At 22.4% G+C, this 14,550-nt stretch overlaps 1 protein-coding gene across 1 annotated transcript; it reads right to left on the bottom strand.

The window, feature by feature from the left end:
- Positions 1–191: 191 nt before the first annotated feature.
- On the bottom strand, positions 192–449 carry CABS01_02752 (uncharacterized protein; the record flags this gene model as incomplete). Its single annotated transcript, XM_060536130.1, has 1 exon — positions 192–449. A coding segment is annotated over one exon (258 nt), but the record flags the coding sequence as incomplete, so codon positions are not given.
- Positions 450–14,550: the final 14,101 nt, after the last annotated feature.

Raw genomic sequence — 14,550 nt, 5'->3', positions numbered from 1 at the left:
GGGCAAGGGAATGGTAACTTGCTTAAAAGCCCACATGCACTTTGAGGTAGTTAGCGCAATTCATGGTTTGAGGCAGGCCGCAAGCTCAACACTTTGGGGCCAAACAAGTAGAGACGGTCGGGACAAGTGTGTTTCAGTGATTGGACGCATGAGGGGAACTCGTCAGGAAACATGCAGCGCTGGTATCTGCCCTATGCCCTAGCGCCGGTGTCTAAACGTATTGTAGTTGCAGTCCGACGGGTTTTAGCTCCCTCCAACTCCTCAAGCTTCAATAAACTAAGGTTCTCCTCATCTCGGGTGCGCGCATTTCGAGGGTTGCCAGGGTCAGTGTGCGGCGTGCCCGTGGTTCTGGGTGCGCGACGTGCCGTATGTGTTCCGGAGAGACAGTGAACCTGAGTCGTCTGAACAAGAAAGTTAAAAAGAGACTCAGCGAGACAGACGATCGTGAACACAGGTAAACTGACCTATGGCCCCCCCGGTTACCTAACCTAACTATAGGAAAAAGGACGTAACTTAACTAATTTTCTAATTAACTAGTTTAATTACCGTAGGACTAGCTAAGCAGATTTTTAATTAGTTAGAAAATCCTTAGCTAAGTATAAACTACTTTTATTAATTATAACCTATATTACTAATTATATACTTCTTATCTTATTATATAAGTAGCCCTTATTATACCCTTATTAGCTTCGTATCCTATTCGTTACCTATTTATATTAAGCCTTTTATAAAGAGGGTTATTAATTTATTTTTTTATTCCCTAATTAATTTATAACTAGTTCTAAATTAATTCTATTTATTATAATCTTTTATAAGTATTTAGTAAGTTATATTTTTTAAAAGTATTTTATAATTATTTTTAAACTAGTTTAGAACTAATTTTAAATAAGAAGCGTATTAAGACTATTATCTAAGTATTCTTAGCCCTAAAAGTAATCCTATCCGCTATAAGAACCTACCTTTTTTTAAATATAATAAGGTATATAATTAAGAACTAGTTTAGGACTAGTTTAGAACTAATTTAGAATTATTTAAAATAATAAAATTAAGCTTATACTTAGTAAAGTATATTATAAATTCTTAGTTAATAATAAAAAGGTTACTTATATAACTATAAGTAATTCTTAAATAATTCGGAACTAATTCTAAACTAATTTTAAATTCTTAAAAAACTTAATTTATTTCTAAAAGTAATCTTCGTACTTATATTTATAAATATAAAGTTAATAATATCCTAATACGTATTAAGAGCTATAAAATAAGTACTAACTCTATTAATATAAATAATAAGGCTTTAAATAAGTAGTTTAGAACTATTTCGGAACTAGTTAAGAACTAGTTTAGAATTAGTTAACTAATTATTTATCTAGCTTTTTATAATAAGCTAAAGAAGGTCTATAAGAACTATAAGGTCCGTAGCCCCCTTTTTACTCTTTTTAAAAAAAAAAAGGTTAGATCTCCTATTTCCTTCTTAAAGGTCCTTATACGTAATAAAAAAGGTAAAAAAGTTATAAGTAATTTTAAAGTAATTCTTAGCCTATTTTAAATTAATTCTTACTTTTTACTTAGCCTAATATAGTTATTATGCGTCGTATTACTAATATAAATACTAAGTTTAAATATACCTCTTTATTACGACTTAATATATATAACTAAAACCAGGGCCCGCCCCGTAAGCTTACGGCGGCTATAATATACTATATATATAGGAGTATAAGAACATAGGGTAACTCTTATAGAATAGAAGAACTATAGGATAAGTTATATAATAATAAGAAATAAAAAGGTTCGTATACTAAGGATACGGACCCCGTCCTTTTAAAATACGGAGCCCGTATAATCGGGATACGGGGCCCGTTAAGTAAATATATAAATAAAAGATATATTTAAAAACGAGACTTATATATAATATAAACTTAAGCCGGGCTTAAGGATAGACTTCTTATAGCTTTTTTAATAATTAATTTAGTATTAGATTTTACGATCGTTTTTAGTTATTTTTATTAAGAACCCCTCTTAATAAGCTTATAATTAATTACTAAAGCCTTACTTACCTTACGACTTATAAATATAGCTTTAAAAAAGCTATTTATAACTACGATATTATTTACTTAGTACTTATAACCTTAACTTTTACTAATATACTTATTATAACTAGCTAGCTATAATATTTTAATTACTCCTATTTAGTAAGTTTACTTTTCGAAAAACTAACTAAATAATATAAATATATCGACTATTAATAATAATAGTATAGCGTAGCTTATTAAAATAGTTATATTTACTATTTAATAATTATATAATATAATACTTAAACTTAAGAATAAAAACGAATAACTTTATACTTAGTTTATAACGCCCCGACCTTTTTTAATACTTAGAGCTAAGTACTTTAAACTAGAACCCTATAACGGGTCCCCGGATACTCTCTAAGGATTCCTTATTTAAACTAGGGCCTATTTACGTTACTACGGGACCTTTTTTATTACTAAAATAAATAAAGTTTATTACGTAGTTTTATTTTTTAAAAAGGATACCCTTATTTAGTTCGAACTTTTTATAAGAGACTACTTTAAGAACGAACGTAATATTTAGGATAAAAATACTAAAAAGATCTTTAATAATTATAACGAGTTCGAAAAAAAACTTAAAAAAACCTTTAGTAACCCTAATAAAGAACGAATTATTAAATAAAAGCTTATAACCCTTATATAAAAAGGGTTAGTTAATAAGTATATTTCTAAATTTAAATAGATTATTTCTAAGCTTAATTAGGGTAACGAAGTACTTATAGTAGCCTTTTATCGTAGCTTAAAAAAAGAAGTTAAGGATAACCTCTCTTATTAAGACTAACTTAATAAACTCTATAATTATATTAATATAACTATTAAAATTAATAATTAACTCTATAAACGACGCTTTAAATAAAAAGGATAGAATATTTAGAATAACCGAGCTAAACTTAATAATAAATATAAATATAAACTAACGACTATTATAATAGGGTATTATAACGGACTAATAAACCTTAGCGTTATTAAAAAGGAATAACCTCGCTAAAAAAAGGACTTTAAGTACTATAACTATAATAAACTAGGATATATAGCTAGAGATTATTAATAACCTAAGTATATTTAATACTAACCTATTCTAAAGAAACGAGCTAATATTATAAATAAAGAAACCCTCTATAAGTAACTCTTATAAATAGCTTACTATGATAATAATTATCTTACTTACTAAAATAGTAAAGAATAAATAGGATAATACTTAAAGCGACCTAAGAATAAGGGACGATCCGATATTATACTATCCGTTAGGACCTTAGTAATAATAATAAAAAAAAAAAAATTTTTACTTACCGACCCTATACTCTTAAAAAAATAATATTAAATATATTACTACGCTCTCTTAAATTTATAAAAATATAAAAAAAAAGGTTAAAATAAACCCTATTATAAAAGATATACTTTATTTTTTTAAAAAACGAATTAAATAAAAACGCTTAGCTAATATAAAAAAGTAGCTCCTTAAATTTGAAAAAAAAAAACCTAATATTAAAAAAATTATAAATAGCCTCGTCTATATAGTACGATAAAACTATATAAACTAAAAATAATTTACTAAGTTTAAAAAAGGATTCGATCTAGATAAAATCCTAACTAAGTCTATTTATATAATACAAAAAGTAAATAGTAATAAAAAATTTATTTATAAAATTAAAAAATAACTTAAAGACCTCTTGCGCGAAGATAAGATTAAAGTAATTAAAAAATTAATTTTTAACTTCGGAATTATAAAAAAAAAAAAAATTAATTTTAATTTTAAAAAAGAAAATATTAAAATAAGAACTAGTTCTTTTTATTTTAATAAAGTAGAATTATTTTATAATTCGGACGAACTTCGTAATATTACTTAATAACGTACTTAAATAGAGATTAATTATAAAGTACTATTTAGCATTAACGATATTAGCTCTAAAGAGGACGACGACGAACTATAATATAAATATATTTATCCGTTCGAAAATAACTAAACTATTTAGTTCTATAGAACTCAAGAACGTAAAAAGGTTATAATAACCCCCTATATAGATAAAGATTACTTTCTACTTAACCCCAAAGACCCCTTTTATAAGGAATTATTTTAAGTAGAATACCTAAATAATAAATACCTTTAGTACCTCGTATATAAATAAAATAGTCGCTTCTATTTATAAAAACGCGATAATAAGCTTATTAAGGATATTTATATAAAAAACTAATTACCTAGCTAGACGTTACTAAGCTTTAATAATAATAATAAAGTAATATTTAGCCTAGACCCTAGCTTTTTTATAAAATACTTTAATAGCGAATATATAGAATAAGAAGACTATAAGTATAATTAATACTAAGTTTATTATATTAAAAAAGCTAAGGCCTAGAGAGAATAATAAGAACTACGTAAATAAAGTATTTAATAAAAAAAACGTATATTAAAAAACTAAAAAAGCTAATTATAAAAGAATAATAAAAAGCGAGAATAGAAAAAAAGTTCTTATATATAACTAAATAATATAACGACGTATATTTACGAATTAATCTCGATATTTATAGACGAGGATTAAACGCTATTATTAATAGCGGCGTATAAAAAAGTTATATTTTATTAAGGATAGTAAATAAACTTAACTTATTATAAGTATAAAAAAATAACCTATATTAATTATAAATAGTAAAAAGAGAATAAGTTAATTACGACTATAAATATATTAATTAAAAAACCGTATACTTTTTAATATATATTAATAATTAGTAAGAATAACTATAATACGATATTATAAAAATAAAAAATATTAACGTTATTTTAAAAATCTCGTAGTTATAAAAGTATAACTTATAGATAAATTAAATTACTAGCTAAATCCTCTAAGAAAATTTAGTTATTAAACGACCTAAAAAGAAGGGTTTAAATAGATTTTTAAGAACTCCTAAAGAACGAAAATAAATATAATATATAGCTTTTATTAAAATAGTAAAAAGCTCTAGGAAGTTTATAACTAGTACTAACGATCGGGGATCGTAATAACTCTAAACTATACCTAAAGAATACTAAATATATATAAAACTATTTATAGAACCTAAAGAAATAGGATTATTAAAATATAGTAACTAGGATATAGAAATCGAGCTTAAAAAAGGGATATAACCCGGGTTCTATTTAATATATTTAATAAATTAAGAAGAATAAGAGTACTTTAATAAATATATTAATAAGAAACTTAAAAAGGGATATATTTAACTATTAAATTCTCTCGCTAGATTCTCCTTATTCTTTATACTAAAAAAGGGTAGAAAATTAAAACTTATTATTAATTATAAGAGACTTAATAAAATTATAAAGAAGAATTACTACCCCTTACTACTTATTACTAAGCTTAGAAATTTATTTTATAGAACTAACTAATTTATTACTATAAATTTTAAAAAAGTATTTAACTAAATTCGGATTAAAAAAAGAGATAAGTAGAAGATAGTATTCCGAACTCGTAAAAGACTCTTTGAGTATTTTATTATACCCTTCGAACTTATTAATACTTTAGTAACTTTTTAAATAATAGTTAACTACGTACTCCGGGAGTACGTTAATATTTTTATTATTATTTATATTAATAATATTCTTATCTTCTTCCCTAACCTTAAAATATATAAAAAATATATTTATATAGTATTCTAAAAGCTCTAAAATACTAAGCTATATACCGAACCCTCTAAGTACGAATTCTACGTATAGAAAATAAACTTTTTTAAATATACTATTATACTAAAATAAATCTATATATAAATATTAAAAGTAGAAATAATTAGGGACTAGCCTATACTATAAAACGTTAAGGACGTATAAAAATTCTTAAAATTTATTAATTTTTACTAACGATTCCTTAAGGACTATACTAATATAATTAGACCCCTTAATAATTTAATATAAAAAAATACCCCCTTCGTTTAGGATCCTAAGTATAAAGAAGTATTTATTAAAATTAAAAATATAATTATTTCCGAACTAGTTATTATAATCCTAGACCTTTAAAAACTTTTTAAAGTCGAGACCGATACCTTAAATTTTATTATAAAAGCGGTTTTAAAATAACGAAATAAATAAAAAAAGCTTTATTTATATTATTTTTATTCTAAAATATTTTATAGAATAGAATTAAATTAGTAAATTTATAATAAAGAACTAATAGTAATTATCGAAGTATTTTAAGAATAGAGATTATAATTATCTAGAACTAAGTACGAAGTTATAGTTTATATAAACTATAAGAACCTTACAAACTTTATAATAAATAAGAATTTAAATAAACGATAAATTAAATAGAGCGAGTTCTTATTTAAATATAACTTTCGAATTATTTATTAAAAAAGTTTGGAAAATAGTAGAATAGACGCTCTTAATAAAAAACCTAATTATAAAGTCGCGGTCCTTAAAAAAATATAAGTTATTTTTAAATAAAAAAAGGATAGTAGCTTTATATTAATTACGAAGCTTTTTATAATAATTAAAAGGATTAATATTAGCCTAATTAAAAAAATAACCCTTAAGCTTATTATAGAAATTTATAATATATTAGTATATGGTTATTAAGGAGTTATTAAAACGTAAAAACGGATTTATTAATATTATAATAAATCCGTTATACGTACTAAAATTATAGAAATAATTAAAAACTATACGACCTATAAAAAAAATAAAAATAGTCCGTATAAACTATATAACGAGCTATAACTACTATAACTACTAATAAAAGTATAGTAATTAATTATATAGGACTTTATTATTAAACTACTAAAATTTAGAGAACTATTTATTAAAGTATAATATAATAGTATTTTAGTTATAATTAACCGACTTACTAAGTTTACTTACTTTATTCCTTATAAAAAATCTAGTACTATAAAAGACCTAGTATACGTATTTACTAAGGTTATATTCTTAAACTACGGTTTACTAAAAAAAATTATTTCTAATAAAAATAAGCTATTTACTTCGAAGTTTTAGAAATCTCTAATTTCGTAACTTAGTATAGACTATAAACTATCGATATTATTTTATTTATAAACTGATAAATAAATAAAAAGGATTAATTAAATCCTCGAGATATACTTTCGTTACTATATAAATTATAACTAAGATAATTAAGTAGCACTTTTATTAATAGCTTAGTTCGTATATAATAATATAGTTAGTAAAAATATAAAAAAATCTCTGTTTTACCTTAATTACGGATTTTAATTAATAATATACGGAGAAGTATAATAAGGACTATAGGTTATAAAAGCCGTAGTAAACGTAAAAAAGCTTAAAAAGATCTATAAATAAGCATTAATAAACCCCGAGTTCGTATAATAGTATATAAAAAAAAGCGCGGATAGATTAAGGATTAGAGAACTATCCTTAAAAAAAGGGGATAATACCTATCTCTTTTATTATAATATTAAAATAAAATAACTAAATAATAAACTAAACTATAAAAAACTTAGACCTTTTAAAATTATTAAAAAAGTCTTACTAGTTAATTACGAATTAAAATTACTAAATATAATACGATACTATCCCGTTTTTTATATCTTACTACTCGAACTTATACCGAGAGGTTTATATATAGAAGATTATATTATTATTAAACTAAACTAATTAAAATACGAAGTTAAAAAAATTATTAACTATAAAATAAAGGATAATAAGAAGGAATACCTCATTAAATAGGAAGGCTATAAATATAAAAAAAATATATAGGAACCTATTACGAACCTTTAATATTCTTAAGAACTCTTATAGGATTATTACGATACTTAGGAACGTTAGCGTTCGATACTAACGGCCTTAGGGAGGCGAACTCGTTACTAATCTTAAAAAAAGTCTAGTTAATATCGTTAAAAATACCCGCTACTTAAAGGTCGCTTATTACTTATTATTTATAAGTATTTAATATAAAAAGAACGCGATCCTCTTTTTTTAACTCTTATATACTTTAAGTAAAAGTTTTAATATATTACTCTTTTACTTTTTTTTAAATAGTCCGAATACGGGCTAAATAATTAGTTATTTTTATAATCTCGGACTAAATCCGAGCGAGCTCTATATAAAAATTAAATAAGGTATTACTAGCCTCTTCTTTTTTTTATTCTAAATCTTAATACTAGTTACTTAGCCTTTTTATTATGAAAATATTAATAACTATAAATAATAAGCCCATAACGATACTTATAACTTAACGTAATAATAAGACCGTTATAAGGACGCTTTAAATTTTTATAATTTTAATAAGTCTTTAACCCCTTAATTATATAATATGCGCATTTTATATAGAAATATTAAGTATAAAGTATTACGTCGTTAGAACTAAAACGATTAAATACGTTATTATAAGCTAAACAAAGCTTAGAAATAGAGTTATTTAATAAACGTTTTTTAATACGACTTAATATTATATTAGTATATTTTAAAAAAGTATACTTAATAAATCCCTAACTTAAGAATAAATAACCTACTTATAAGTCTACGGGACTAAACCTTTAAAAAAGAGACTTAATATTACGACTTAATATATATAACTAAGACTAGGGCCCGCCCCGTAGGCTTATAATAACTACGGTATATTATATATATAAGAATATAAAAATATAAGGTAACTTTTATAAAACGAAAGAATTATAAGATAAGTTATATAATAATAAAAAATAAAAAAGTCCGTATATTAAGAATACGGACCCCGTCTTTTTAAAATATAGAGCCCGTATAATTAGGATACGGGGCTTATTAAGTAAATATATAAATAAAGGATATATTTAAAAACGAGACTTATATATAGTATAAACTTAAGCCGGGCTTAAGGATAGACTTCTTATAGCTTTTTTAGTAATTAATTTAGTATTAGATCTTATAATTACTTTTAGCTATTTTTATTAAAAACCCCTTTTAATAAACTTATAATTAATTACCGAAGCCTTACTTACTTTACGATTTATAAATATAGCTTTAAAAAAGCTATCTACGATTACGATACTATTTATTTAGTACTCGTAGCCTTAACTTTTATTAATATACTTACTACGACTAGCTAGCTATAATACTCTTATAGTTTTTAAAAAAAGTATAAGTTACTTTAGAACTAGTTTAGAACTAATTATAAACTAATTCTAAATTATTTAGCTTACCCCCCCTCTTAGTTTAATAGTTTTTATTAGTTTTAGTAAAAGTTCTTTTAAGTTAAGGAGGAGGTAAAAAAAAAAGAAGTTATTACTTCTTTTTTTAAAAATATTTTTATTTAGAAAAATCTTATTATAATCGATTTTAATAATATTATAAATAAAGATAATAATAATAATACGGAAAATACTAAGGTTAAAGATAATACTAAGGCTAAAGATAAAAATAATAATAAGTAATTTAGAACTAGTTTAGTATCGTTTTAAGAATAGTTTAGAATTAGTTTAGTAGTTTATACTTTCGTCCTTTTAAAAAATACTTATTATAAGTAGTTTCTTAGTATTAATTTAGAACTAATATAGAACGGATTTAAAACTACTTCTATATTTTATTATTATATTATAAAATTAAAGTTTTAATATATAACAAATATTAGTTTACTTTTTATTTTATCTTAATTAAAATATAAACTTTATATATAATATATATATTTATAATATTTATTTTAATTAACTAAGTTTTAAAATAAGACTAATATAATAAAGAATATTTTAATAATAAGTAATATTTATATATCTATTTATATTATTATTAAAGAATGATATATTATTTTATAGAAAATTATTATTATTTAACTTTTTATTAATATTATTAAATATAGAAGTCTTATGTTAAAATATAGGTATTATTTATAGTTATATTATTATTAAATATATATTTACTTATTTTAAAGTAGTATTATTTCCTTTAGCTTTTAGAATATCTTACAAAATATAATATAATTAAAGTTATAATTATTATATTTATTATTTATATTTTTATTATTATATATATTTATATATATATGCTACTTTTACTAACTACTCGGGTAGGTCTTAATATCGATTATATAGTATTAATATATATATATATATATATATATATATATATATATTTATCTATCTTTATTATTATTATAAAACCCATTTATTATTATAAGTAATTATATATTATTTATATAATACTATTTACTTTATATTAAATAATACTTAATAGTATGAGTAATTAAAATAATAAAAATAAAAATATAATAATATATAGGTCTTAATTTCTTTATAATATTATAAACTAAATAGTTTTAAATAATAATATTAAAATATTATTTAAATCGTAATACGTATACTAAATACTAAATCTAATATATATTAAAATAATGTTAAATTATTTAAAACTTAAAAACATAACTAAAGTAATAATTATATTATATTATATTATTATTTAATTATTTTTATTAAGTATATTAATAAAAAGTATTATAAGCGAAATACTTAATATATAATTATAAAATATATTATATTATTAAATAACTATAACTTTGTTAAATATATATAATATATTTAATATATATATATATTATATTTAAACTTCAGTTTTTAGTTTTTATATTATATTATTATTAAGAATTGTTATAAAATAAGGAGGAATATAGTCTAAAGTAATTCGGAATCGATTCTAAACTATTTTTAAAATCTTTATTATAGTTCTTATAACCGTAATCTCCTTTTTTTAAACTCTAATTAGCTTATTTCTAAACGTAGCTCCTTTTTTTAAATATTTAATAAAGTATAACGCTTAGTAATATCCTTATTTTAACTTTAAATAACGTCGTTTTATAAATTTATTATAAATATACGACGTAAATCTTAATAAATAATACAAAAAAAGTTACTTAGGAAAGACCTCGTAATCTATTTAAAAAGAGTTCTAAAGGGCTTAGGGATAGATTTTATACTCTTTATTATACCTACGACTAATTCTAAGACCTTAATTAGCTACGTAAACTTATATTAAAAAGTACTAGACTTAAAGAATTACAAAATAATAATTTAATAAATTACTAATAAGCCCCTATATCCTATTTATATAGAGCTAGTTCTTATTATTCTAAATAACGTTAACGTTTTACTCCTAAACTAGTTTAGAATTAGTTCTAAATTTAGTTATAAATAGTTCTAAGGGGTTTATACTTAAATAACTAGCTAAAGTACAATATTTTTTAATAATAAATATATCTTACTAAGTAAAGCAAATACCTAATTTTAAAAAAATTATATCTTATTTAAAAAAGTATTTATTATATTCCCTAAATCTAAATATAATAATTAGTTTTAAATTAGTTTTAAAAAGATTCCGACCTATTTTTAAATATAAATTAATAATAGGACGAAACGATTACTTTATATATATAAAGCTTAATAGAGGGCTTTTATAATATTAGTATAAGTATAAAACTTATCTTAATTTTTAAAAAGTATTTATAAATAAGTCTAATTAAGTTTAGCTATAATATTCCTCTAGGATTTATATTAAGCTTAAAATAAGATTAATAAATTACTTAGTATCGATTCCGAATTAGTTATAAACCTTTTCTAAATAAGTTCCGAATTACTTTACCTCGTAATTAACTATATAATAAAAAGTAGTCCTCTTTTAATTAATAGAGTAAAATACTCCTTATTTAATTCTATTTTAAGTCTAGGGAGCGATCTTTTAGAACGTATTTTTTAATATTATAATAAAAGTAGACTAAGTAAAATTGAATATATCTTTTAACTTACTATTCTTAGGGGCGATATTATAGATCGTAATTAAGTAATAAATATTAACCGAACCCTTTTTAAATTAGTTTTAAACTAATTTTAAACTTTATATAAAAGGATTTTATAAACTTACTTATTAAGTTCTTATAATCTTAGTTAATAATAATACTTAATAACCCCTAGTTATGTTTAAAAAAATATTTTTACTAAATAATATACCCAAAACGCTTTTTAAGAATTTAAAAAATAAGTTAGTATATCCTTTAGTATATCTTAGTACTCTTTATATTTATAAAGACTTAGAGGAGTAAAATAGCTATTTAAAAAGTTAGTAAATAGTTTAGAAATGTTTTAGAATAGATTTAGAATCGCTTTAGAACCTTTTTAAGAAACTTCGTTATATTAGCCCTAAATAACCTTAACTTTATTATAGCCCTTAATATGCTTATAATTTATATTTAATTAGAAAGTTAAAAAAGTATTCTTTTTTTAAAGTTTAGCTTACTCTAAATAGAAAGTAATATAAATATAATTATACTTATTATTATCAAAATATTAAATATACTAAAAAGAAATTAGAATAAGTTCGGAGTCGATTCGAAAATAGTTCTTAACGTTTTATAAAATACTTATATTAATATAATAACGGGCTTATGTATATTAATACTCGTTTTATATAGCTAAGTAAGATAACCTAATTAGAAAATAAAAAGCTTCTTATATTTATATAATATTTATAAGCTAATCGGTATTACTAAGGGTACTATAAATCTTTATAATAGTCTGACTATAGAATTTATTATAAAGCTTAGTAAGCTCCTTTAATTATAAGAATATATCTAAAAATAATTAAAAACTAATTTTAAATATATTCAGAACGTTTTCCTTACTTAATCCGCTTTTTAGTTAACTAATCTTTTTTATAATATTCCGAAGTTCTAAATAAATATTCTTAGGTATTTAAGTAGGTAGTAGAGGGGGGTACTTATAGGTACTATAAGAAGTTAAAATAATTACTAGTTTTATAGTAATATTAACTAGTACCTAATAGTTCTATTTTACTAAATATAATATTTAGAGAATTTCTTCTAAGATAACATAATTTATATCTAAATTATATTAGAATTACTTCGGAATATATTTAGAATAGATTTAGAACTAGCTTATTATAATATCGTAATTTTTACTTATTACTTATAAAAAGGTAATACTTATCTCTTCTTATTATATTAACCTCTTCTCCCTATAATATAGAGCGTATTAAAAATAAATAAGCTTAGTATTTAATTAAAAAAAATCTAATATAATAGTTTTCGCTATTACTATATAAATTCCTATAAATACACTATATAGTAAGTAATTAAGTACTAAGAATATATTAAAAAGATTCGGAATTAGTTTTAAATAGGTTACGAATCGGTTTAGGAAAATATATATATACTATATTAATTATTAATAACCTCTATATTACAATCTTTATAAAATAGGGTATAAAAAGTACTTATTTCGAATTATTTAAGCTATGCCTTTACCTACTTATAAAAATAATTAATAAGGACTACTTCTAAACTAGTTCGGAATCGATTTAAAAAACTTATATAATTACTCTTTTTTTTAATAATATCCTATAGATACGTTTACGTATAAAGGTAATATCCTTAGCTATATTTTTTATAACTTAAGTATAGTTCTAATAAAGTAAAGTTTAGTTAAAATATAAATACGCTTTATTACTAGTATAATAATACGTAAAGCGTTTATAAACTTAATTTTATAAAAAGGTAAATATAATAGTTTTTAAAAATACTAAACGAGTATTATTATATTAAAACTATTAAGTTTAGAATTAGTTTAAAAATAGTTTAGAACGACTTTAAAAAGTATTATATACCGTTCTTTATAACGCTTTAATATCCTTTAAATATAAACTACGTATATTAATATAATATATAATACCTTTTTTACTTATTTTTAAATACTATATTAATTAACTATAGTATATAATCTTTTATATTATAATTCGGTAATTATTTCGTTAGTTCTAATACCTACTTATAATAGCTTTAGTAAAAATTAAAATAGGTAATACTTTAAAAGTTTTATTAAAAGGGTTCTAAACCTATTTAGAATAGATTTAAAAATAGTTTAAAAAAAGTCTTACCTCTTCTTATTTAAATAGACTACTATTTTTATAAAATTCTTAAAATATATTAAGATTATTTTATATTTATTAATTAAGGTAATAAGGGTTAAAAAGTAGTATTAGTAATTTAAGTTCGGGGAAAATACCCGTATTATTTAGCGAATTTATTAAAGCTATTTTAAATAGGTTTCGAATTAGTCCTAAACCGATTCGGAACTATTTTAGTATAATTATAATTTCTATTTAAAGTATATAAAAAAAGAAGTTAAAAAAATTCTATTTTAGTATATAGCCCGTAACCTGACCTATAGTGTACGGATAAAAAGTTAAAAATATGTAGGGTAGTTAGCTAACCCCCCCCCCCCCCCATAGGTCAGTTTACCTGTGTTTACCAGACGATCCGCCAGCTGGCGGCCATTTCGTCCGATCCGAAGACGTGGATGGCCCTGGCGGGACGTTGTTGCGCCGGCGGCACGACAGCACGAGCCCCCCGGGAGGCGCAGCGCCGAGCGAGGGCTGAGCAGGGGGGAAACGCGGCCGCGTTTTTCAGACGGGACGGGGGATTGGTATCAACTGCAGACAGCAAGAGACGAGAGTCTGCATGGCGGTCATCGCGCGGGTGACGGGGCAGCG

Source organism: Colletotrichum abscissum, assembly GCF_030869225.1.
Source record: "Colletotrichum abscissum strain IMI 504890 chromosome Unknown Scaffold_5.1, whole genome shotgun sequence".
Lineage (NCBI taxonomy): Eukaryota > Fungi > Ascomycota > Sordariomycetes > Glomerellales > Glomerellaceae > Colletotrichum > Colletotrichum abscissum.
The sequence above is the reverse complement of the archived record's forward strand: the minus strand, read 5'-3'. Positions and strand labels throughout refer to the sequence as shown.